The sequence below is a fragment of the Equus quagga genome, chromosome 18 (genome assembly GCF_021613505.1).
Source record: "Equus quagga isolate Etosha38 chromosome 18, UCLA_HA_Equagga_1.0, whole genome shotgun sequence".
Classification (NCBI taxonomy): domain Eukaryota; kingdom Metazoa; phylum Chordata; class Mammalia; order Perissodactyla; family Equidae; genus Equus; species Equus quagga.
Window position 1 is genome coordinate 24,750,398 of NC_060284.1, and position 26,609 is coordinate 24,777,006.

The window sequence follows — 26,609 nt, forward strand, 5'->3', positions numbered from 1 at the left end:
ATTGATAGCATGTGATGGACGTGACACTGTGTAGCTTTGAGGGCTCTGCCATAAAAGATCTGCAGTTTTCACTTCTGTGCCCAAAATGCACCATCTTAGAAGCCAGCCACCCATGCTATATGAGGACACTCAAACAGCCTCAAGAAGTCTTACAGGAAGTTACCAGCCAGCAGTCAGCACCAACAACCTGCCTGATAAATGAGGACATTTTGGACCTTCCAACCATCTTTGTGCCAGCCAACACCATGAAGTAAAAGAACCATCCAAAAAATCATGAGAAATAAAACCATATTTTTTTAAGCCTTTAAGGTTTGAAATGTGCAGAATAGTTAGCCAAAATTCTTCCCATCTACATGCTGCCGAGTTGTAACCTCCCCTGGGAAAGGCTCTATCACCTTAGATCACTCTGCCAAAACATCTAAACATCTTTTTTTTTGCCTTCTGCATTTTTGTACATTCAGTTATTCCTTGTACAGATATTTATTGTGCACCATTTGCTAGAAACTGTGGAAGTTATTTTAATAGCAGAGGATCAACATCTGAATCCATTTGACTCCTGCTTCTCCATGGACTCTATCTGATGTTGCTAAGCGGTGTAAATTTTCATTTAGTGCTATTTCATTCTTTGCTTTCTTTTCAAATGCGTTAAAATTTACCCTTATTATTTCTGGCCGCCATGATTGAAATAGCCTTTCCACTGGCCCACTTGTGTCTGATCTCTTCTCCTCAGTCCATCCTGCAAGTCTCTGTGCGTAGCTCAGTGACTCACTGTCCTACTGCCTCACATGCCTCCATCTCGGAGGGGTCCACGTGGAGATGGTGGCGGTTGCTTTGTAGTCAGTGGAGGTGGCGAGCACTCTAGACATCCAGTGATACTTCCAAGAAGGCTTAAAAGGTAGTCACTTTTCCCAGATATTTTTTTGCCAATCTATCTTCTGCACTTTCTCTCCTGGGAAGTTAGAAAAACAAAAATTCTGGCCTCACCTGGATCAACTGAATTGCTCTGTGGGCATGGGCCTGGGTTTATGTTTCTTTTTTTTAAAAAAAAAAAAAATTGGTTCTAATGTAAAGCCAAAATTAAGAACCACTGTCCTAGATTTGTGATTCCCAAAAAGTGGCCTCTGCACAAGCAGCATCAACATTAACTCGGACTTTTGTTAGAAATGAACATTTTGGGGACCTACTTCAGACCTAATGAATCAGAAACTCTGAGGGTGGCACCTATCACTTTGGATTTCTTTCTTTCTTTTTTTTTTTTGAGGAAGATTAGCCCTGAGCTAACATCTGCCAATTCTTCTCTTTTTGCTGAGGAAGACTGGCCCTGAGCTAACATCCATGCCCATCTTCCTCTACTTTATATGTGGGACGCCTGCCACAGCATGGCTTGACAAGCGGTGCCATGTCCGCACCCAGGCTCCGAACTGGTGAACCCCGGGCCGCCAAAGTGGAACGTTCGAACTTAACCCACTGCGCCAGGGACCGGCCCCTCACTTTATGTTTTAATAAGCTCTCTGGTGATGCTTATGCACATTAAAGAGACGCATTTTACTTGATAAATCTTAGTTCCCTTCTAGGTCTCAAAACTGCGACGAAATTTGCGGAGGGTGTTTGTTATGTGAAAGTCGCTGTACTGACAAGATCTGAGACATTTGGTAAGGGATATAAACTGGCAAACCAGGTGTCTTGCTGGTGATCATTTGGGCACCTGAGACATGCTAAATGCTTGTCATCACATCTCTGAAGAGTGGTTCAAGGGGTTATTTAGTAGAAAGAAAAGGAGCAAATTAATCAGGGATGCTGATGCATTGATTCCCTGAGAGAGAACTCAAAGAGGTGAATTTAAATTTCAGTTCGATATATGTTAGACCCAAGAAACATCTTTATGAGAAGTAATATTAAACATTTTGAAGGGCTGTAAGGTGATTTTTAAGTCAATTTTCAGTGTGAGTAGTGTAGAGAAACCCTGTCTTGAGTTGTTTGGCTCCATCCCTGCCTGGGGTCGGAGGCAGGGATCTTTGAAGTTCCGTCCAGTTCTTAGCGTATAATGACTCTAAGTACCATCTGATCATCATTTGTTTGTTTTTTCATTGGTTATTTGGGAAATGCTTTCAAAGTAAAATAAGGCCTAGTGGGAAGTACAGATGCCTGAGTGGTGTTGTTCCAGTCTTAGAGACTTTGGGGTGAGATTGTCAAATGAATTCATGTGCTTCGAAAAGCTTTTATGATTTTTTAATGAAGTTGAAAAGCTAAAGGAATGAGATTAAGACCATAAAATCCTTTACTGTTAACATTGTTTCTTTGAACAGATTTAGTACTCTTGTATATGAGAAATAGAGATCTGATTTGGATTGAGTCTTCATTGTTTGCAAAAATGTGGTCTGGAAAAAATTTCCTAGACACACAAACAATATTAAATTTTCTAATGACAAAGGGCAGCTATGCTCCGGTTCTCCAGTTAAACACTTTGATTAGAAAAATTAACATCATTTAATATATGGGAATGCTCGGGACTTTTCATACACCCTTAAATCCAGATGCTATGTATTTATATATTAAGTCTTAGTTCAGTGGAAAACGTTTAGTAGAAAAATGTTTAGCTGAGAATGTAGGTTATTTAATATGTAACTGGAGACATTGCAGAAAACTGTACATTTGCATCCTTGTTTTTCAAAAGATTAGCATAGAACCCAGTTATAATGCAGACGTTGGGGTAAGTTGATGTCTTAGTTCATTCAGGCAGTTATAACAAATTGCCATAGACTGAGTGACTTAATAAACATTTATTTCTCACAGTTCTCGAGGCTGGGAAGTCCAAGATCAAGGCTCATTCAGTGTCTGATGAGAGCTCACTTCCTAGTTCATCTTCTTGCTGTGTCCTCACATGTGGAAGGGGATGAGGGAGCTCTCTCAGGTCGCTTTTATCAGGGCACTAATCCCATTCACGAGGGCTTTCCCCTCACGATCTAATTACTTCCCAAAGGCTTCACCTCCTAACGCTATCACGGTGGGAGTTGCATTTCAACCTCTGTATTTTGGGGGAACACCAACATTCAGTCCATTGCAGTTGGGGAAGAGAGTTAAATAATCAGCTTCTTTAGCTTTTGAGAGAACGGAGACTGACATAGTTAATTGGATTGAGTGAGACAGTGTGGTCTGGTGTAGACAAGGCTTGAGATTTGAGTCTGAGGACCCAGGTTCTAGTTATAACTATTTCCTGCTTGAAGGTAACTTCTTTGGGCCTGCCTTATTTTCCATGTTTATAAAATGTGAAGAAGAAGAATATTTATCCCAATGGCTTGTTGTAAGTATGAAACAAATTAATGTAAGTGAAAGTGTTTTGAAAGTAGGAAAACAGATGTTAGATTATTAATAATAGATTTTTATTTGCTCTCTTATTGACAAGGAACTCATCAAAGGAAATCTGAACTAGGTGGTTAGAGGGAAAGCTTATAATTCTTAAGAAGGCAAACAGGAAAAGTTCTTTACAAATAATTTTCAGTTTGAATAAATTGGGTGAACCTGTAGTTAGTTATGGTTCTCTAAGAGCTTAGTTATCGTAGTTTCTCATTAGGATTATTTTAAATATTGCTATAGTTGGAGGTTTGTGTCTCTCTTCTTTCATAGAAATACTGTGTTTAAAGTAGAAAACATATTTGCAATATTTAAAGAAAACTATTGTATACAAGAAGTATCCCAATGGCTGAGTAGCATTCTGGAAATTATGTAATAAATTCTTTTCTGGCACATTACAGATGCAATGTAATGGAAGAATATGTAAAATGTTTCATGCATCAAATGTCTTTATCCTGCTTGCTACACATAAATGCAGTTGTGTATCAGATGTTGTAAGCCTTTTAAAAATGAAATGTGACTGAGAAACTCATACTCCTGAGTTGCTAGGTGTGAATTAGCATACAGCTGGGTTGTCAGACACACTAACTGTGCTTTCTGGCCTGCAAAATAACTTGATCCGGGTTAGTAATTATAAAGCAGGCTTTGCACATGGATTGGTAAATCCAAAGTAGATTTCAAACATGCCCAACTTGTTGATCTTTGAAAATGACAAGGTCACAACATTATCACTGAAAATATCTTGACTACAATTTGGGGTCAGTACTCTGAGCTGGATTTCAAGTACTGAATAAACCAAAAAAAGGATTATATCTTCAGGGCAAATATATAAACCTTCCTTGCAACTTTTTAGAAGTTACATAGGCACTAAAAACTTTTCAGACCCAATTTAAAAATGTTTTGTATGTTTTAGAATGTTCTCACATTTCAAACTGGTTGATATGTATGTGATTTAAACTATTGCAATTGATTATTCGAAGTAGATGTTAAGAATGGCTTTTATTAACCTACAAGGTAAAGAAAAAAAACTAATAAAAAGCGTGGCTGCATTTAATGATGCCATAATTTCAGAGATTTTCAGTCATATTTCTGAACTCTCTTAAAAAGTGATTAACTTGTGACTATTTCTAATGAAATAAGTAGGCTAAATTTTAAGAGCACTGAGCCTTCTTATTTGAATAGATGTGTGGTTTTAAATTAGGGTGCAGAAATTACACGGTTTGACAGGCCATCTGAGAAATGTAAATAAGACCATCTGTGTATGAGGATTAAATGAGAGAAATTAGCATATGTAGACTGCTTGCAGAAAGCTAAGTGTTCATCTAAGTGTTGTAGAGACAGGATTTTAAAATACGTTACATCTAAATTTCCATAGAAATTTTTCTGTAATTTAAGGGAGTTTGGGGAGTGAGTTCTAACATGGATGGGGTCCTGTATATTAGCTTTGCCAGAATGTACCCCAGTGTGAAAAGTGAACTGATCTACAAAAATCTATTTGTCATATCATATCTTATCATGGAGAGGGTCTCTGAAGACAGGATCTCCAATTTTTGTTTGTTTAAATGATTGCAGCTATTTCAAGATGCCTATGCTTTCTCGTAGAATGAAGACCAACACAGAGATGGTGTGTCTAAGAAATTTCAAAAGGTGTAGGCCTCCTGATTGAAGCATAATCTACTTATTGGAATCATTTTTTTCATTATAGTAAGTATAAATATTTAAAGCACATTATTTTTGTGACAGTTGACTTGTTCTTTGTTGAGTAGATATTCACTCTCTGCCAGATACTCTTATCATTGTTAAAGCCGTTTGTGTTTACATTCTTCTGCCATTTCAGTTGCATATCTTAAATGAATTAACTCTCAGGACCTTTGAGAGGACATATAAAGTCATAAACTTTGAGCTGGAAAAGCCCTTAGAGATGATTTGGTTCATACTCTTTGTCCATTACTAAGAATTCTTTTCAACATCCCTGACATCTTATTCATCTCAACCCTGGTAGGAAGAAGGGGCTGAACTGTGTTACAGAGTGGCCAATTTTGTGGATGGTCTACCACAAATTGAATCAAAATATGAATTTCTAAAATGTTCACCCACCTAGTTCTGCCTCTGGAACAAATCCACTTATTCTTTCATCCAAGAAGTCACACAAAAATGTAAGATTGAATTCTCAGGTTCTCCTAGTCATCTTTTATCTCATTTGACTATCATCAATTACCTGTGTTCCTCCATAGGTAATGGTTTGCAGACAAACAGTAACTCCTGATTATTTTGTTGCCCACTTAGTTTTTAACCTGTGACTGAGCGTTGGGCTCCAGGTGTGATCTCACTAGGCAGGCACAAAAGGACTGTTGCCTCTCTATCTAGGTTCATCTATTAATATGGCCACAGATTATAGTCATATTCTAGCTGTATTTAACATAATAGCTATCACACGATTAGATAAACGTATATATTCACGTCAACTAAAATCTCTAGGTATTTTTCATGTGTTCATCCAGCACTGTTTTCTGCCATCCCCCCTTCCATATCATGTTGATGGTATTTGGGGGTCTAAGTCCGGGATTTTCTCTTTGTCTCATCTGATCATCTTATTTTTGGTTTTTGTCTTGTCTCCACATACAATTATGGTCAACTGCAGTGGGGTGAAGCAGAATGGGAGGAGTTGAGAGTTAGAAATAGACCCACTGAAAATAAAGGAAGGGAGCCCTGAGGTGTCATGTAATCAAGCCTGCAGGTCCTTAGAAGAAGTTGAATCCATATAATATGATTGATGCCCAGAGAAGGATGCAGGCAGAAAGTGGTGCTCCAGTCCAGCAGTTAAAATCAGGCATCGTGGGATACCCTAACAAGTGGGAGAGTATGAAGGTATGGAGTTCAGGGTCAGATGGTCAGGAATGTACTGGGGCTGACCAGCAAAAGAGAAGACACTTATTAACAGGAAGCCTCTGTAATGGGATTCTAGGGTTCAAGGCAGGATACCAGTCCCTCGAGGGAGAACTAATGAGAACAAAAAAGGCTTCCTTGGGGGGTGCTACCTGTACTAGGATATCTAGAGAGAGAACCTGAGACCCAGGAAAGATGATAAGACTTCAGGCTCAAGAAGGTGCAAGAGATGCCACTGGTCATGGGTTAGAGCTGGAGTACCAGCAAAAGATGACCACGCTGCTTTGATTTTTTTGTTACCAGATATGTTATTAGATCCAAATATTTTTTTTTATCTTTCTTACTCTGTGCCCTCTTATACATGGTCTAGATTTTACTAATTAGGAATTTTTTGAACAGTTGACTTCTTTAAGGCTGAATAAATGAACGAGAAGACTTCTATCCCCTTGATCAGCCCCACCTGCCAGGTTTGGGCCCCTGAGCTAAGTCTTCCTTGGGAGACCATGCATGTACAAGCATTAGAGTTATTGCTCATTTGGGGTACTTGCTTCAGTGGTTTTGCTTTTATTTTCCTCTTCCAGTTTCTGTACTCCAACAAGGAAAAGTCATGATTACGCTAACAGAGCTAAAATGTTTAGCAGATGCCCAGTCATCTTATCACATCCTCAAGCCATGGTGGGACGTCTTCTGGTATTACATCACCCTGATCATGCTGCTGGTGGCTGTGCTGGCCGGAGCGCTCCAGCTGACGCAGAGCAGGGTTCTGTGCTGTCTTCCGTGTAAGGTGGAATTCGACAATCACTGCGCCGTGCCTTGGGACATCCTGAAAGCCAGCGTGAACACATCCTCTGATCCTAGGACACCGCTTCCGCTGCCTGTCAGAATCCAGAATGACCTCCACCGCCAGCAGTACTCTTATATCGACGCCGTCTGTTACGAGAAACAGCTCCACTGGTTCGCAAAGTTTTTCCCCTACCTGGTGCTCTTGCACACGCTCATCTTTGCAGCCTGCAGCAACTTCTGGCTTCACTACCCCAGTACCAGCTCCAGGCTGGAACATTTTGTGGCCATCCTTCACAAGTGCTTCGACTCTCCGTGGACCACCCGCGCCCTGTCAGAAACAGTGGCCGAGCAGTCTGTGAGGCCCCTGACACTCTCCAAGTCCAAGGTTTTGCTTTCCTCCTCAGGGTGTTCAGCCGATGTTGACTCCAACAAGCAGTCGTTGCCCTATCCGCAGCCTGGCTTGGAGTCAGCTGGCATAGAAAGCCCAACTTCCAGCGTCCTGGACAAGAAGGAGGGCGAACAGGCCAAAGCCATCTTTGAAAAAGTGAAAAGGTTCCGCATGCACGTGGAGCAGAAGGACATCATTTATAGAGTGTATCTGAAGCAGATTATAGTCAAAGTCATTTTGTTTGTCCTCATCATAACTTACGTTCCGTATTTTTTAACCTATATCACTCTTGAAATTGACTGTTCAGTTGACGTGCAGGCTTTTACAGGATATAAGCGCTACCAGTGTGTCTACTCCTTGGCAGAAATATTTAAGGTCCTGGCTTCGTTTTATGTCATTTTGGTTATACTTTATGGCCTCACCTCCTCCTACAGCTTGTGGTGGATGCTGAGGAGTTCCCTGAAGCAATATTCCTTTGAGGCGTTGAGAGAAAAAAGCAACTACAGCGATATTCCTGATGTCAAGAATGACTTCGCCTTCATCCTCCATCTGGCTGATCAGTATGATCCTCTTTATTCTAAACGCTTCTCCATATTCCTTTCGGAGGTCAGTGAGAACAAACTGAAACAGATCAACCTCAATAACGAATGGACGGTTGAGAAACTGAAAAGTAAGCTTGTGAGGAATTCCCAGGACAAGGTAGAACTGCATCTTTTTATGTTAAACGGTCTTCCAGACAATGTCTTTGAGCTAACTGAAATTGAAGTGCTAAGCCTGGAGCTTATCCCTGAGGTCAAGCTGCCCTCCACAGTCTCCCAGCTGGTCAACCTCAAGGAGCTTCATGTGTACCATTCGTCTCTGGTGGTAGACCATCCTGCACTAGCCTTCCTAGAGGAGAATTTAAAAATCCTCCGCCTAAAATTTACTGAAATGGGGAAAATTCCGCGCTGGGTATTTCACCTGAAGAATCTCAAGGAACTTTATCTGTCAGGCTGTGTTCTGCCTGAGCAGTTGAGTACCATGCAAGTGGAGGGATTTCAGGACTTAAAAAACCTGAGGACCCTTTACTTGAAGAGCAGCCTCTCCCGGATCCCGCAAGTCATTACAGACCTCCTGCCTTCACTGCAGAAGTTGTCCCTCGATAATGAGGGGAGCAAACTGGTTGTGTTGAACAACTTGAAAAAGATGGTCAATCTGAAAAGCCTAGAGCTGATCAGCTGCGACCTGGAACGCATTCCACACTCCATTTTTAGCCTGAACAATTTGCATGAGTTAGACCTAAAAGAAAATAATCTTAAAACTGTGGAAGAGATCATTAGCTTTCAGCATCTTCAGAATCTTTCCTGCTTAAAGTTGTGGCACAATAACATTGCTTATATTCCTGCCCAAATTGGGGCATTATCTAATCTAGAGCAGCTCTCTTTGGACCATAATAATATTGAGAATCTGCCCCTGCAGCTTTTCCTATGCACCAAACTACACTATTTGGATCTAAGCTATAACCACCTGACCTTCATTCCAGAAGAAATCCAGTATCTAAGTAATTTGCAGTACTTTGCTGTGACCAACAACAATGTAAGTAAATCCGTTCTTCTCTTTATTCAGCCAGTCTTTTGAGTATCTGCTGTTGCAGTGTATAACGTAGATAAAGAAAATGGACTTAAATCATAGTAAGCATCTTCTGAGCCTGGGCTGACCACCACTTATTAGATATGTGATTGTGAACAAATTACCAAAACACTGAGCATCAGTTTCTTATCTAACTTACAAGTTGTAATGGAGATTTTATGAAAAAATATGTAAGCATTTGGCACATATCCTGGCACATAGTAGTTGCTCAACAAATGTTCTCTTTATTCTTTTTCTCCGTTTTTTACATAAACATCACAGTTGAAGTATTTTAAACTAATTAATTAGTTATGACAGAGCTTACTTTTCATTTTGGGGAGGTCTTAAGTACTTAGAAAGTTCTGTAAAACTTTTCAGCTTTCCAAATCTGTCACAGGAGAAGAACTTTTTGTTAAAAATACTGGGATCATGAATTATTCATAAATCTTTTTTGTGATGCAGTAAGAGAGACTTGAAATCTATATGCATGTCTAGAAAGACAATTCAAAATGAAAGGCCTGGTTCTATAATGCAGCACTCGGTCTTCTTAGAAGCTTTCCCAGCATCCATGCTTTAAAAATGAACCATAATTTGCAACAGTAAAGCCAAGTTAAGGAAAACTTAACAAAACAAAAAACAAAATAGATGAGTAGCTTCCTAGGTTAAAATGTGAGGGAGGAGGAAAAAGTAAAAATTTATGCTAACTGAAAGGGCAAGAAAGTGATGGTAATGTCCATATGGGAAAAAGAAAAGAAACCTGTCAGAAATCAGGTGTGCCAAAGATGAAAGTGATCTTCCTCTGGTTGAACATGGGAACTATTTTCTTCTTCTCCACGCAAAAATGTATTATCTCCTAGACTTTTTGTAATTTATATTTCATGTTACATATAGCTATGAGCATGGTGTAGGCTAATAAACATGTTAATCTCCAAACGTCATCTTCAAAATCCATGGATTGTTGGAGAAATACCAGAAAGTTGGAGAATGAGAGCAAAATTTATGCTGATTTGTAGAACTCTGAAGACTTTACTCATATATAAAAGGATAGAGCCCATTCTAAGATAAATGAGGAGTCTTCAGGTCTTAAAAGATTATAAAGTTTCAAAACGCCTTTAGGATTGATCTGGATTAGCAGTGTACATCAGAATTACCTGAAGGACTTGTTAAAAGGCAGATTGCTGAGCCCCATTTCCAGGGTTTATTAGGGCGGGTACAGGATCTGAGAATTTGCACTTCTAAAAAGTCCCAGGTGAAGTTGATGCTGCTGGTCTGGTGACATATCTTGAAAACTACAGGTCCGGAGATTTATCATTAGTGTCATTTAATTGTGCAGTTGATTAATATTAATATTTTGATTATATTTTTTCCATTGTTAAATCTACAATCAAAAGTATATGTGATTATTTCGAAAGGCATTGGTTCCACTAAGTTGTTATACAGTTAAATCACTACATGAACTTTTGAAAGTCAGAGCTGATTAAATTGTTAGCTGGCCATAAATTATTTAAATGTATGAGCAGGTTAATGTTTTTTTCTAGTTTAATATGATGCAACCTAAGACTGTTGGTACTTTTGACACCAAGTTTATTGACTTCTTGACGGTGTCTGAAAGAGAGATTAGGTGTGAGTGTCAGACACATCCTATCTTGAATGAGGGAGGATTCTTAGAGCACATGAAAAGCCTTATCCTGAAAGTAATTTATGCCAGAGTAGAAGGATATCTTTGGCCTAGTTGTCTCAGAAGTCTAATAGTAAGAAGTAGCTGAGCATCCTCAGAGCATAATGATGAGCATGAAACCTTTGAATGGGTGAGGAACACTGCCCTCAGAACTATGAAGAGACTTATTTAACAAGGATATGGAGAAACTGGAACTCGCTCAGAAGAAAGTGACCAGAGAACGGAAAAGTTCCTTTCTGGGGAACAGTTTTGCCTAATGATGAGAAGTATTGGGGAAGGTAGGGGGAGAGAAAAATTGTCCACAATATTGGTCCTCAAATATCTGGAAGACTTAAATAAAACAGAAAGCTTATTGGGAGTAGCCATAAGTGTTAGAACTGGGACAAGCAGGAGAAGATTTCTTATCTTTCCCAAAACTCTGTCCAAAGATTGAATGAAATTTGAGAAGGGAGAAGTGATTTTCTTATTAATAAAACTGCTCAGATATAGATTGTCAACCACTTGGCAGGAATGTTGTTAAAGGGAATCGGGAATTCATGTTTCATGTAGGTATTTAAATAATTTCAAAGTTCCTTCTAACCTTGAGGTGCTCATGATTCTATGAGGTAGACCAAAATATTTATAAAAATTAAAAAATAAGACAAAATTGGATGCATAAATATTTAGATATGCATATACTCAGAAATGTGAATTGATTTGTCCATTTGGAATAGAAGTTGGTAAAGATTCTTGCAAGAGGAGGTTTTAAAGACTCTTCTAAAGACTGGGGCAGTATAGCAGTTCATAGATGGAGACAACAAATACTAACTCTGGGGTTAAGCAGGCATTATTGAAAGAATGTTGTGCATCTGTACTATCACTGAAAAGGGTGCAGAATCAAGCCTGGGAAACAATCAAGCACAAACTTAGTCAGAAAGCAAAAAGAACCAGAGCCAAAATCATAGCACAAAAGCAAAATGGTGAGGATGCCCTGCCGCTGACCGTACAGCCCTGGGCACCAATGCTACCCCTGAAAACTTGATGCTGCTGCTACTGCAGCCCTCGCCCTCCCACAAAACAGGTTCTTCCTAGTTTCTGCTTCTTTGTGACTGTAGCCCCAGTTCAAAGTCCAAGTCTGAGCACCTGATTGGCAGAGCTTATGCAGACCCACACTGGAGCTGTAAGGGAGCCGGGAACATAAGAATCTGATGTTGTCAATGCCACCAGTGGGAAGTGGGCTCTGCTTCCCACCAAGAGTCTCACCAAGATGATACAGGGCATTCTCTAGACATCAAAGATGTTGGGCAGGTCCCAGATGGCAGACATTCACTGAGAGGGCACTCCAGAGTTTCTTCTCTAGAAGAGTAAGAGGTGTTATCACGGAAAATATTAAACATTTCTTTCTATCATATTTTTGCAGCACGATTCCTCAGAGCCGTTAATGTATGAGTGTACCCTGTGCTTCTCCAAGAGGGAGATATGCTGTGCAATGTTTGCCAGATGTATTTGAGCAAGACACTCTGTTTCATAGTAACTATTGAAAGGAGTGTTCCTGAGATCACTAGATCGGGGAAGTGGAACAGGAGAGAGGTCATGCACCGAGGATTGCAGCAGGCATGCCCAGAGGTAGTGAGATGAGAGCATTTAGCAAGATGGGTCAGAATGGAGAGTGCCTTGAAGTCTGTCTGTCAAGTTCATGTTTGATTCATTGAGTAGTAGCTGGGGTGAGACTTGAGCTTGAAAGTGCTAGTTTGCCTGATCTGGTACCTTCAAAGGAGACTCTGATTATAGCATATAGAGGGGTTGGGAGAGGACAATCAAGAAACAAAACCCCATGAGAAGGTTTAATCACTTATGATTTAGAAGTAGGAATATAGATTAAAAACAAGAGACAAAGACTCTTATATCTGAAAGGAACACTGTGGGCCATCTAGTCTGGAGGTCGGCAAACTGCAGCCTGGGAGCCAAATTCACCCACAGTCTTAGCTAAGAATGGTTTTTAATTTTTAAATGGTTGAGGGAAAAAAAATCAAAAGAATAATATTATTTCGTCACACATGAAAATTATATGAAATTCAAATTTCAGTGTCCATGAATAAATTCCATTGTGCTCATTAGCGGGCCTGTACTACAAAAAATTTTGCTCAATTGTTATTATTATATTTTGAATTTCATGAAATTTTTTCTCATTTTTTTTTTTTTCTTTTTGAGGAAGACAGCCATGAGCTAACATCCACTGCCAATCCTCCTCTTTTTGCTGAGGAGGACTGGCCCTGAGCTAACATCTGTGCCCATCTTCCTCTACTTTATATGTGGGACGCCTGCCACAGCATGGCTTGATAAGCAGTGCTGGGATCCTAACCAACAAACCCCAGCTGCTGAAGCAGAGCGCACAAACTTAACCACTGCACCACCGGGCCAGCCCCTCTCCCGTTATATAAGTACCTACATGATATTTTCAGTTTTGCCTCTTGGTCCACAAAGTCTAAAATATTTACTATCCTGCTCCTTTAGAGGAAAACATTGCCAACCTCTGCTGTATTCCACTGCACTCATTTTACTGATACTGAAACTGAGGCTCAGAGTGATTGGCGTAAGGTCTGAAGCTTCCTAGTGGTGGATCTGGGATGGAACCCAAGTGTTCCAACCCCTACACTAGTGCTGTTTCTACTACATCTCAGATACATCAATCCAAATGATGTTACATGGGAAGCAGTGGTGTGTGTGGATGGGTGTGGAAGATGGGAGAGGGAGAGGCAGCATCCATCTCTATCCCAGAGCCAAAGTGTAATTGGATTCTGATGGTATTGAATGTGGTGGAGAAGCACAGAGAAAGGGGGAGATTTTAATAGCTTCACTCAAATCTTAAAAGCCACTCCAAGGTCTTCAGACTTCTACAGTTCTGCATTTGATGCATTTCTTTTATTAACACAAAGACCTCTAGCCAGAAGGTGAATAATGTAGAAGTTCCTTCTGAAGATCATTTACGTGGCAGTGCTTGTTGTTTTTGACATCACTACTTAGAAATGGAAATATTCAGCTTTGTTTGTTGACATGATTGGATTTTATGGATTTGGTTAGCATGTCCTAGGGTAGCATGTGTCAGTGGCCAGAAATAAAGGAAAGCTGACATTGAGAAGGAATCTGAAGCAAGATCCAGCCTCTGGAAAACAGTGGAGTGTTTAATTATCGGTGTCAGCCTTAGATATAAGAAGAGAACCATCCTTCCTCAGATATTCTGGGGCCCATACGTCTTGTTGAAGATTTTTGGTTGCCAGGGAATTTCAGGATATAGAATGATAATGTAGCCATTAGTTTTTCTTTTTTTTTTTTTTTCAGTTTATTTTGTAGTTTATTATATGTAATTGTTATAGTTTATTCTATAAAACCTTTCTGTTTATGAAGCTTATCATGTCCTTGATAGACTGTAATCATTTCTTTTGATTTTTGAGAAGAAATCAGTGGTCCATTAGGGTAACTTTTTTCCTTTCTGGCTCATATATTATATTGTCTAAGAAAGAGTATGCTTGAACTTAGTATGTATAAATGCTATCTGAAAATTTTTGTAAAATTGATTGGTCTAACTAAAATGTGTTTGGTGTTCTTGTAAGCTTCAGGGCAAATTAGTTTTAAGGGTGTAAGTAGATTTTTCAGGATAAAATGGCTGAGTTGAGGTAAAGCCTTGAGTCTCCAACACAGCTCCCCAGCTGCCTTTAGCATAATTGAATTTGAGTCGGTAGTTAAGGTCCTGTGCCTTAGCTGGGTGCTGACGCTGAGAGAAGGCCCCTGAGCTGGACACTTGGCACTCAGCAAGCAGTACCACTAACCCAGCCCTTGACTTATTTTCAGGAGTGCAACACAGTTGAGGAGCCATGTAGCCTCTGGCCCCAGAGGCTCACTCCTATTGCCTTGTGGAATCCCCATCCTGCACTAGGGGCTGAGAAGTTGCTAAAATCACAAATTTAGAGATTTGAAAGAAGATTGGTGAGAACGTGGTAGTGCTGATAGCCAGACAGGAGAGTGAGGGCACTGGCTTCAGAGTGTTCACCCAATAGGAAATCTGTCCTATTAAGCAAGGTACTTGCTGGGGATCTGGAAGCTGACTGAAGAGGGGAGAGATGGGATTACCTAATGCAGCTCCGGTTAGGGCACCCTTCTTTGCAGCACCCCTTACAGACTAATTCTTTGTGTATTTGTCTAATATTTCTCTCTCCTATTAAACCAGTGCTTCTCAAATGGGGGCAGTTTTGCCCCGCAGGAGACATGTGTCTGGAGACATTGCTAGTTGTCACAGCTGGGGAGGGGTGTGGCACTGGCATCTAGGGGGTAGAGGCCAGGGATGCTGCTATATCCTACCATGCACAGGACACCCCCACAAAAGGAATTATCCCACCCAGAATGTCAACAGTACCAAGGTTGAGAAACCCTGCATTAGACTGTGGTTCTTAAAGACCCATCTGTCTTGCTCAGCACTTTATCCCCAACACCTGGCTCAGAGCCTGGCATAAAAGAAGGCTCTCAGCACATGTTCAGTGACTACAGATAAGCCAAGCCTTCTCTCTTTTCAGCCGGTTTGCCTAAGTCATCGCTTAGGCTCCATAAGGCACTCTTGACCCTGAGTGCATTGTACGAGACTGATTATTTCCACTACTTGTACTACTTCTGAGCTGCAGATGTCTCTGACTAGAAGGGGTTGCTTTAGAAAGGGGTTACATTTCTTCAGTCTCTCATCTCTTTGCCACATCTCTATATTGAAATCTACGTATGTACCGTTTTGTGTCTGCATTCTTGAGAAGGGAATGAAATAAAAGGGTAGATATTTTCCCTTTGCTTATACCTAGTAGTTGATGTAGTGATGAGCTATATTGAATGCTGGTCTTAGTAACAGTGATAATTGGGTTTATTTTCAAGGACCCAGTACTGACTGAATGGGTGGGTGATGGAGGAGAGCAGAGTTTCCAACATAATGAGCATTTTTGAATGCAATTGGCCATGTTTTAGCTTTTATAGAGAATGTTTATCCTTTTGAGGAGGTAGTTCTGGATGGCCCTGGAAGTAGAGAGCGGGCTCAGTGGTGCTGCCCATCAGAGGAGCAGGCTGAGCTCCAGGGTACCCCTTTCATCCCTGTTTCTAACAAAGCCACGTCCTAAACCAAGGAACCTACATTGTTGTATAGTTGCCTGGATGCCCTGTCCTGGGCTGTATACATATGTGGAGTATTATAGCGTAGGGTGTGTGCAGTTGAGCTCTGCCTGGCCCAAACTCACCTCTCAGTGGCATGGTAAGGGTTGAGGGTGTTGTGCATGTTCAACTCTTGTCTGGATGTCTTTCACCAATAAACCTGTTTCATATATGCACTGTGGCTCCCTGAGAAATTCACATGCAACCCACCCACCAGATAGGGGAGCAGTTGAGTTGAGCAGCTCTAGAAGTTGACCTTACTGCAGGCTATTTATCATATTTAAAATTATTTCTCTGTGTTATATGATTTAATTGAAACTGCCAGAGAGCAAGAAGGGTAAATTCTTATGAGTGTGTTGGTAGAGGGGAATGAAATGTACATGTATATATTATCATATCTTCTTGTCTCTGTCAACTTTTTTTTTTTTAGCAGAATAAATTTTTCAGTCTACATTGTAAAATTCTAAGAAATAGCCTTGTGTCTGTTCTCAGGATGTTTTTAAGGATGTTGCTCATTACATGACACAGTAAACTCTTTATGAGGACTCTTGAGAGCAATTTATTTCTGATCTAGCACTCAAGAATAATTATGATTCTCTTGAGTTACTGGTTTGTTTTTCATCTTTGGGACAATGAGTCTGTAACTGATTAGGTTTTCTTTGAGAATTGCTCATTAGAATGTTTAGAGCAAAATTTTTTCCCCACCCGTATATAGTAAGGGTTAGAAGTTCATGGTAGCCTCAATCCTGACTCCACGTCAGGATGTCCTCATTTTTCCTTTATCTTTTCCATCTTCCTAAAATTTATCATCATTGTTATATGTATCCCTGTAAACATCCAGAAATGTTTTTGGGAAAAGGTAGGGTTATAAATAAGTAAATGTCTTATCCTAGGCCAACAAAAACCAGTTTTACTGGCTTCTTTTTTTCCCTTTCCAGATTGAGATGCTACCAGATGGGCTGTTTCAGTGCAAAAAGCTGCAGTGTTTACTTTTGGGGAAAAATAGCCTGATGAGTTTGTCCCCTCACGTGGGTGAGCTGTCGAACCTTACTCATCTGGAGCTCATTGGTAATTACCTGGAAACACTTCCTCCTGAACTGGAAGGATGTCAGTCCCTAAAACGGAGCTGTCTGATTGTTGAGGAAAATTTGCTCGCTACTCTTCCTGTCCCTGTCACAGAACGTTTGCAGACGTGCTTAGATAAATGTTGACCTAAAGAGAAAATAATTTTCAAAAGTATGCCGCAGGGCTTTAAATGAGAACTAAAATTTCCTAAGTTATAAAGATGAAAAATGGGTAATAATTATGACTGACTATAAGCAAATGTCTTATTAAAGCAACTCGGTGTCTAGCCCTGAGTTAACCAGGGAAAAGTGTTGACGCGGAACGAAAGGTTTGTGAATAACTGATCGTTAATTTATTGAGATGTAAGAAGTACACTTTGAGGGTGAAATGGGGGACGTGAAATTATTGAATCTCTACCTTGCAGATTTTACCTTGAAGATTGGATCCTCTTTCTTCTCCCTCTCCCATCCCCGTGACTTATTTGCACACTTGTTTTAACTGACTTCCTGTTTTGATATTTATCGCCTAGACCATAAACTCATCCATATAAATCTCCTTGATGTATATTCAGCACTGTCTTTGATTTTATGTTCTTAAATGTTTTTAGGCAGGGTGCATTGTGCTTGGCAGTATTCCTTCTTGGTTTAATTTTTACTTCCTGTCCCAGCTTGCTTGAGTCTTCCTTCACCTGGTTTTCTCTTAACAGCAGTGATGAACCCTGAGAAAGTGCCAGCCTTTGGCCTCTGCACAGAACAGGAGCAGAGTACTTAGGACATGTCACCCTCAGGGCATCCTGAAAACTAGCATATTCTCTACAGTTTCTTCCTGTGTATCATCAAAGCCTTTTTTATTTGCTAATAATTTTTATATTAAATGTAAAACATATAAATATTTTCTATTGTATAATCTTGGATTCAAAATCTGTGAGAATAATTTTGTAAGGTACAGAGAACACATGCATTTCTTTAAGAATTTACTATTAATATACTTGGTTTGGGCTGCTTATGATTTTCATATTTGAGTGCATTCTGCTCCAAAATGTTTTTGTACTCTGCAACTAATTACTTTTGGATAACAAAAGGCTTGTGTTTCACGCCCTAAAATATTTGGGGGGTTTCCTTGTAAGAGGATGGCCGCATCATCTACCTCTCTCTTCCCTGGTTGCTGTGCTATTGTACGGGTACAATTCTTAATTACTTCAAAAACTGTGATGGAGGAGAGAGGGACAGATTTGGTTCTTTAAAACTGATTTTAAAACACTTTGTAGAAATTAAGTAGGAGTTAAAGCAAAATACTTTTCTTCTCCATCTGCACAACCTCTAGATATGATTATAATATAAAACAGCCTCTATTCAGTGTTTAGGATGGGTTCTCAAAGCTCACAAAGAAGTAGATCCATTTAACTGAAATTCATCTCATGCCTTTGTCTAACTTTTCTGGAACATATTTTGCTCTTTTTTATAAAGAGCTTTGTGTTTGGCCTTTTATTATCATGCATATTGTAAAATGAATAAAATCAACTGACTCATTTTTGGGAAATGTGCATTTTTAATGTGTTTTTCTAATTGGTCTAGGCATTATGATGCCATCTCATTTGGGATGTAACTGAAGTAATCTATTAATTGCTCCTAGACAAAACTGGAAAATCTGTGGGTAAAGTACTGTAAACATAGAATTGTCGTGTGCAGTATGTTTTTCTTGCTTTGCCCATTGTAGAAAGATGAAAGGAAGTCTTTCAATTATAGCAAAATGTAGCTTCCCTCACCTGCCACACACCCCTGGACTGAAGCTCACAGAAGAAAATTGTTCGTGTCAAATGAAATTTCAATAATATTAGCTATAAAAAATATAAAACACCAAAACCTGCCTAAGACATTATTGCTTATTCTGAATGAAAAGGAACAGTGTAAAAATGTTTTCTTACCAAAACTTGCCTTTAGTCAGAACATTCAAGTTCTCAGGGACCCAGGCATGACTGATGAAACTTTCTTCTAAGACTTCAGAAAACAGATTCTGACTATGTCTAGGGTTTTTTGTTATTTTCTTTTTTTTAAAATATGAGTTAATGGTCATTTTAATGTTTCACAATATACTATGTACTATTCCAGTGTTGGATAGGATTATCTTAAATTTTGGACATGAATATAATACATGGAGAAGTGTCTAAATGTTTTCGGCCACATAATGAGCCATAATTTATATGAAAAATCCCACCCTCTTCTATAAAGAATAGTTTTCAAAACAAATTTCAGATTTGCTACCATTCCCCTGACAAACTAGAACTTCTCCATGTCTAGTCACTGATTCTGTTCACCTGCAGAAGTCATTGGCTAAATCTTCCTTATCACCTCTCGAAATTTCTGGAAGCAAGTTACTATCAATAGTGAATATTGTAAGCTGCTTTCCAAACACTAGGGTATAGTTACTGATGCAAACTCTGTTGTCCTTGATGCCATAGTTTTTAGATTTCTTTTGTATGTCGATGTTACACACCAGTGTTCACGTAGCTTTTGAAATAACGTGGCACTGATGCAATGAATTCTGAGAACACCACTTGACGTACGAAAATGTGTTGATGCCACCTTTACTGCATTGTTGGAGCAGACCTTCATTTTACAAGTATTCATATTTATTTAAGAGGATTGTAAATGAAGAAAATGAAGTCTGTCCAATTAATTGTGAGACTTTAGTTGGCACATGTCCAAGAATGTTTAGTGCATTTTCTAGAAAATAAAAGTGGATGTTATTCAGAACAAAGTTGATGGCTTATGCTAGCAATGGCATTGGTTCATTTTATTTACATGCACACACACACACAGACACACACAAATGAGCTTGCATACAAATAGAGACACACAAACCCCTCTGTATGCAAAATGTAACTTAGTTTTGGATATATTTAGTATTTTTTTCCAAAGTTGCGACAGGTAGGTTAATGCTACAATATGAATTCTTTTTTATTCATTACTTGTAATCATGGAGTGTTCTACTCTTAGTTGTAATATTTAAAAGAAAACTGAATGCTCACCCTTTGTCTGAGAGCCTAAGCAGTTTTGAGCATTCCTGGTAAGGTGTGGTGTTCTTTTCCTAACCTATGTCAGAGTATATCTATGTGGCACATAGATACTGTGTTTTCATTCTTCATCCTCAATCTTGATTTTTTCCCCCCAGATGTCACCATATTTCACTGTCACTTAACAATATTTGTGTTAAACAGGGTAAATAGAGATCCACAGGATCTTGGCGCTGTGGCATAGCTTCAATTTGTGTGCTCTGGTCTGCTGCCATGAGTTATTGGCATAACATTATTGTTTGATAGTGAAAATATTTGTTTCTGTTCTTCAAATGTTTGATGATTCAAATTTTATATGTTTAATTAAAATATTGCATAATATTGATGGGTTCAGAAACCATTAAAATAATCAAACAATTATTCTGTGGATTTATAGCTTTATTTCCTTGTATTGGCAATAAAATACTCTTTCCATATTTACATTCTCTTAGCATCATCCTATCCACATAAAGTATTGTTTTCCTTCTCCCCTCTCCCACCTCCTTAAATTTGATCAGCACTTGCATAGAAACAGAATATATTTGTGCCAGGGAACTTCCAGTGATTCTGTAGCAGGTATTTATTTGGAGAGAAGCCAGGCCTTATAATTATGCCTAATTGAGTTGTTCTACCTTACCCATCCCTGCAATATGCAGAGCTGATCCAGTGATCCCTCAACCCTACCAAAAGCATGAGACTATAACTGTAAGTCCACTTTGTTTTCAGTAACTGTATATTGTATCAGAATCTATGTTTATTTCTTTCTGGAAACAAGAGGAAGGCTGGTGGGAGAGGGTAGGAGTTATTTTGCATCCTGGTTTGAATTATGAAGACAGTATATACATGAAATGATATAAACTAATAACTGTTGCAAAATGCCCTGGATATAATTATTTCTTATCTTCAGTTGGCTATGAATGGCTGAAGCAGTAAAAAACAGTGCAGTCCTCTTTAATTGGTTTCTTCCTGTTTCTAGCCCATCACTTATACATCCCCTGGGAACTGTCTACTAAGTACCTTTGTTAGTGGACTACATTCTCTACAACTTTTTTTTTTTATATGAACAGTTTCATCAACACTAAAGCATTAACATAGAATATATGAGCCAAAGCACTGAATTTGAGATGGCTTCCAGTTGAAGTTAATTCATATTTAAGTTTTACATTTGATTTGTATACTACACAACTGTTGAGAAAAACAGTGGTGAATGGCTCCAGCATGTTATATATTATCTCTAACAGAGGTGGTGGCATTTAAAAAATACAAAGGGGCAGAGAATTAGAATGGATGTGTTTGTGCATATATGTGTTGTGTATAAACCTAAACATTTATGTTTAAATACTTTTAAAACTCTTCAGATGTTTCACACTCAGTGAAATAATGGGCCAATCTTGAGTCGAGACATTTTCCTTTGTTTTAGCTTCAGCGAAGCTTACAGCGAAGGCTAGCATTTGTTATTCTATCTTTGTCACATATTTTGAAACATGTACATAATCAATTTTTGCTTCCGGTAAAGAATTATTAGAAAATGTAAGATTTTGTCATGAGTTGAACGTTTTTGGCTCTCAGGTTTACCATGTAAATCTGTATTTTGGTGGTAAATCCCTTTGCCTGAGATTCAGTAGTTTTTGATAAACTTTACTGTTTTTAAAGTAACTTTGGTATAAAATAAAGATTCAGCTTTTATAATAAATGGCAAATCAAAACAGGTAAATGTTGGAAGAAGTTGACTGTACTGTTTGTTATCTGTGTACACCTATCAGTACACAGTTCCCAACAATGATTCCTCCCTTCGTTGTCCCGTGCTTCCCTGTGCAGGGTACTCTTATATTATTTCCCAAATGATAGAGTTTAGATTTATCCATGAACCTCATAACAGTACTATGAGTTTTCAAAATACGCTGCAATGGTCACAAAATAGCAAGCTCCTGAAAAGAACTGAATTGATCCTAGAATGCACTGGGGCGGAGACTGGGGGGTGAAATCTGTTACCTTCCTAGGGTGTCCATCTTTCTAGTCGTGTTCATCCTCGGGACCAATGTTCAACCAACCCATCTCTCTCCCTCTCTTCTTCTTGGCTCCCATTTCCCCATTTACTGTTAGTTTAGCACTAATGCTGAATAGTGGACCAGATAAATAAAATGTAAAGAACTGCAAGACAGGAAATTTTGAGGTTTAATAAGGAGAGAAAAAGTGGAATTATTGGGTAAAATAGGCACATGATAGTTTGTTCTTTCGGACAGAAGACTTTCTCTTGCTCTCTCTCATAAACACACACACACAGAGTTTCAGGAACACATCAGAAAGCTGATACCCAGAACTTTCTTCTGCTGAAGGACAGAATTTGATATATACAGAACCAGATTATGGAGGAAAGCTCTGCTGAAACCAGATGGCCGTGTTTTTCCCTGGAAATGTGGTGCTTCAAGAAAGGCTTTCGCCCTCCTCTACGTGCCTTAGGAATGGGAAATTTATTGAGGAAAGGAAGCCAGAGCCTGACTTCAGGCCTTAGCAGCCTTTCAGGGTCTGCTAGGTGCTTTGGGATGCTGGTGTCCTGTGCCGGCGGCCTACAGGGTGATGACATGCCCCATGAGCATGGTAATAAGTGTCGCCTCATGTTCCTCAGCACTCACTTGCATGTCACAAAATGGCTTTTCAAACATGCAGTGAAGGGCCCTACTGCAGTAGAGAGGTGGCATGGGGCTGCTGAGGGCACATTCCATCCTTCCGAGCTGTGGCTTTGGTTTGGGTTTCTGCCCTCTTCTCTGGATTCTCTGAAATCCAGGTTCCTAGCCTGTGTTCTCTATCCCTCTCATCACTGGGGTCTAGAGAAAAGTAGTTTTTCCAAAGGCGCAAAGGCAGGCCTTGAACTCAAGCCCCGTATTTATGGAAGAATGTATATCCATATGCCAAAGAAGGATCAGAAAAGAGTTTTTAACATGCATAGTCTTTTTTAAAAATACAAGTCTCTCTTCAGCCTGTGTTGCCTCATCATCCTCTAGAGTCATAAGTCCTGCCTCCTAAATGCCGATGATTCTATAAAACTGCCTGTGTGTTACTGAGAAGCTTTTCAAATTATTTCTTGCAATAAATACCTTAAATTTTGTGTGCCGTTTTACGCATGCCTAATGTGTGTTCCTTTGGGGCTTAGCGCACATTATTTTTTACTCTCTGCCTCCCTCTGCTGCTGAGAAGAGAATAAATCGAATACAAGCTTGCTCAGCCTCTATTTCCTCTCCTTTTATTCAGTTTCTCCTTGTAGGCCCCAAGGTAAGATCTTGAGAATTGTCACCCTCACTCAATCTCAGTGACTCTATCTCAAATGAGATGCATTTGGAAAGCCCTGTGCAGTGCCTGGCACCAGGACCAGCCCAAACATGTGGGTGCCCTGGGCAGGTAAGAATTCGGCACCCCTTTAAAAAAACATGCTTTGACTATTCAATATGCATTTGGTAGAGATGGGAGAACTGGTTTTCTATTAGTAAAAATAGGAACCCTTACGTCAGCTGTCTAATTATTTCCTTCTCCAAAAACAAAACTCTCACAAGAGTGAGGTAGAGCTTACAGATGATTGACAGACGGGGGTAGTGGGAGCTGCGGGGCGAATGAGAGTTCTCACAGCTCGCAGCGTTTCTGTCAAACATCCCCAGTAGACAACCTCTTTTCCCCAGCCTGTCAGCTGCTGGATCTCCCTTTTTTTTTTTTTTACCCCCTTCGAAGTGCCCTACTCTCTTGGCCCACACCCTGTCCCTTCCCAGATCTCACTCCCACCCCCTCCAATCTCTCTCTGGCCATGCTGTTGAGTGTCCTAACCCCATACTCCAAGCTTACGTATGCTCACCCAGCACTAAATCCCATCTTGGAGAGTATTAAATCCCCAGCATACCAAGGGCGATGTTTTAGTTTGCACTTGCCCAGATAAATATCTTTCAGTTATCAAGATTCTCCCTTCCTAGAAGGTGGTTTCCTATCACAATTTCAAATTCCAAATAATAGACTTATTAAGTGTGCTGAATGGGAGTAGGACCAATTTGCATTTGTTAGGCTGGTAACCTAAGGAATTGCAATGTGGAAAGCTGAGTTAACTGGTCCCCTATTCCCACTTATTCCAGGGACATTTGGTGTTTCTTGTAAATTAGTACCCCAGGAAAATGTTTAAACATAGGGGGAACCAGATGCCACCTGTGTGAAGGGATTTCCTTCTAGTCTTTCCTGAACTGGATTTGGATTCACATCCTTGTCGTATTGCCTCTGTAGTACTTCCTAGAGAAACTACTCAGATCATTATGGGGAGAAAAGAGCAGTTCTGTCACCCTTTTCCTAATAGACTGAGCCAGTCTCAGGGAATTGCTCTGTGAAAAGAGAAAGCCTGAGGAAGTAGGAAAGTGAAGGAGAATTGATTCTGTCTGCCTTTCATTGATTAAGAGGCCTGAGGAAAATTCGCTGGACTTGTAATTCCTAGCCAGAACAATACATCACAAACCTCGTTAATGGCTTCAAATTAATTTCATTTCACCTGTGCTCCTTCAGCTTGGAGTCCGTCACCACAGGGGAAATAACGTAGTGGAGTACAGCAGTAATGTTATGTAGCACCTGCTACATGCCAGGTGCTCTGCTAGCTTCTTTCTGTGCTGTCTCAGTCCATCCAACAACCTTATCTGATGTGTTATTCCCATTTTACAGGTGAGAAAACAAACTTAAAATTATAACTTTCCCAGGGTCTCATGGCTGTTCAGAAGAGAAATCATATTCACCCTACAGATTTACAAAGCCTGTTTCTACAGAGGTTTAGGAAAACAGCACTTAATGTGAGCACTTCCTCCTCTCTCTCACCCACCCTAGTGTTTGAAGACTCACAGATCACGTTGTAGCTTTTAGAACTCGCTGGTCTCTTCCTGTCCGCTTTAAGGCCGGTTCTTCCTCCTGCCCCATATCCGAGTTTGTCTTCTGAGCCAATGAGTCACTTCCTATCCATTGTATTTTCCCTCTCATCCCCTAATGTAATTCTGGAATTGCAGAACTTTCCAACTGGACAGAACCATAGAGACTTCTCTGAAGAGGCAAGTCTGAGTGGCTTGTTCAAGATCACAAACCCTCTGAGGGAGAAGGCACCTCAGTTTGTGCATTCTCCCATTGAGTGTTCTTTTCACTTTTCTGGGCTGGCGCTAGAAGCACATATTCTATTTAACCTAAGCCTAGTGGAAGGGCTAAGACTAGCACCCAGGCCTCCTCCCTGACTCCAGGTCCTGTGCATTCTCTAACAAGCTGCATTCATTTGGGTTACATCCTGCAGCTTAATAACAACCCCTTCCTGTGCGCAGTGCAGTACTGGGCCCAAAGCACTTCAGGCTCCTGTCCCCATTTCACTGATAAAAAAAACTAGGCTCAGAAAGAGCCATCTTCAATAGTTACCATCACTGAGATTTACTAAAGCATCTGCCATAGACTTTATAAACGTCACGAATGCTTAAAACATGTTAAGGTCGGCATTATCTCCATTTTAGAGAAAAAGAAATAGCTCCAGGCAGGTTAAATGACATACTAGGTTATGCATTAGATTATATAGCTAGTGTGTGGTTTTGAATGGGAGACTCTGTAGCACCAAATCTCTGCTTTTTGTATAGTGCACACTGCCAAGATCACATGGCAAGTAAGTGATGGGGTTGTGAGCCCAGCCTAGGATTTCAACATCTAATCCATTATTCTGTCCTTTATAATGTGCAGACTCTGAATATTCTGGAAAGGGGTTGATAGACATGCAGACACACATATACACAAACACACAGTTTTAAACACCCTTTAGTATAAATATAATTTTATCCAAAGGACTAACATATTTTTAAACTTTATGGTTGTTTTTGAAAATGCACAGTTTTTAATGTCCTGACCTAAACTATGAGCCCATTTGCTCTCATGAGAAGAATGGAATGCCATCCTGAATTCCGGACCCTATGGGAGATGTTGGATAAAGACCTCTTCCGATAAAAAAGAGTTGTTACCATTTTGGGTTTTGTTTCAAGGTGCAGACGAGGCTTGCAGCCGGTTTGGGTTTTACTACAGAATTGCAGTTCCAGTTTAACTCCCCGAGAGTCCTGATTTATTATAAGGAAATGTTGGCAGATATTTTAGACTTGCAAAATGACTACCAATCACCGTTCAGGCTAAATTTGTGCTAAATTTGTTCTGCTGATTTAGATGTTTGGAGAGTGAGGAGGAGGAACGGGTTATGCTGTCCTTATTGAATTCATGCTGTGCTCCAGATAAGAAGTTATGTTCCTTACCCCAGGCTGATGGGGTGTCCCTCCCTGGCTTTGCCTTTTGGCTGAACACAATAAACTTGGAGAATGCCTTAACCCAAGCTCTAAGAACCCACTCCTGAAGCACTGGTTCACCTGGCATTTCCCCTTGGATTCTTCAAGATGCCTGCCCCTTAAGGCAAGTGGCACGTCAGGCCCACTGTGTGTCACCTAGATCAGCTATCTCTGAGGTCCATTCCCACAGTGGGACTGCAGCTTTCAGATGTCCTCCCACTCCCTCCACGGAGCTCTGCTAAGGAAGGGAAGATGACTTACCAAGTGACTTCGCACAATCATATTCGTGGCTTTTTATATTCTTCTAGAAGATGAAAGAAATTGTCC

The 26,609-nt window shown here is 39.9% G+C and overlaps 1 protein-coding gene across 8 annotated transcripts in view; it reads left to right on the forward strand.

The window, feature by feature from the left end:
* Positions 1–20,352, forward strand: part of LRRC8B (leucine rich repeat containing 8 VRAC subunit B) — a 65,740-nt gene extending 45,388 nt beyond the window's left edge. For all 8 annotated transcript variants that reach the window (XM_046645448.1, XM_046645447.1, XM_046645450.1 and 5 more), the window contains 3 exons: positions 4,954–5,055; positions 6,819–8,983; positions 16,793–20,352. In XM_046645448.1, the coding sequence (XP_046501404.1) occupies positions 6,845–8,983; positions 16,793–17,065 (2,412 nt within the window). In that variant the 5' untranslated portion in view covers positions 4,954–5,055; positions 6,819–6,844 and the 3' untranslated portion in view covers positions 17,066–20,352. The remainder of the gene's footprint in view (positions 1–4,953; positions 5,056–6,818; positions 8,984–16,792) is intronic.
* Positions 20,353–26,609: the final 6,257 nt, after the last annotated feature.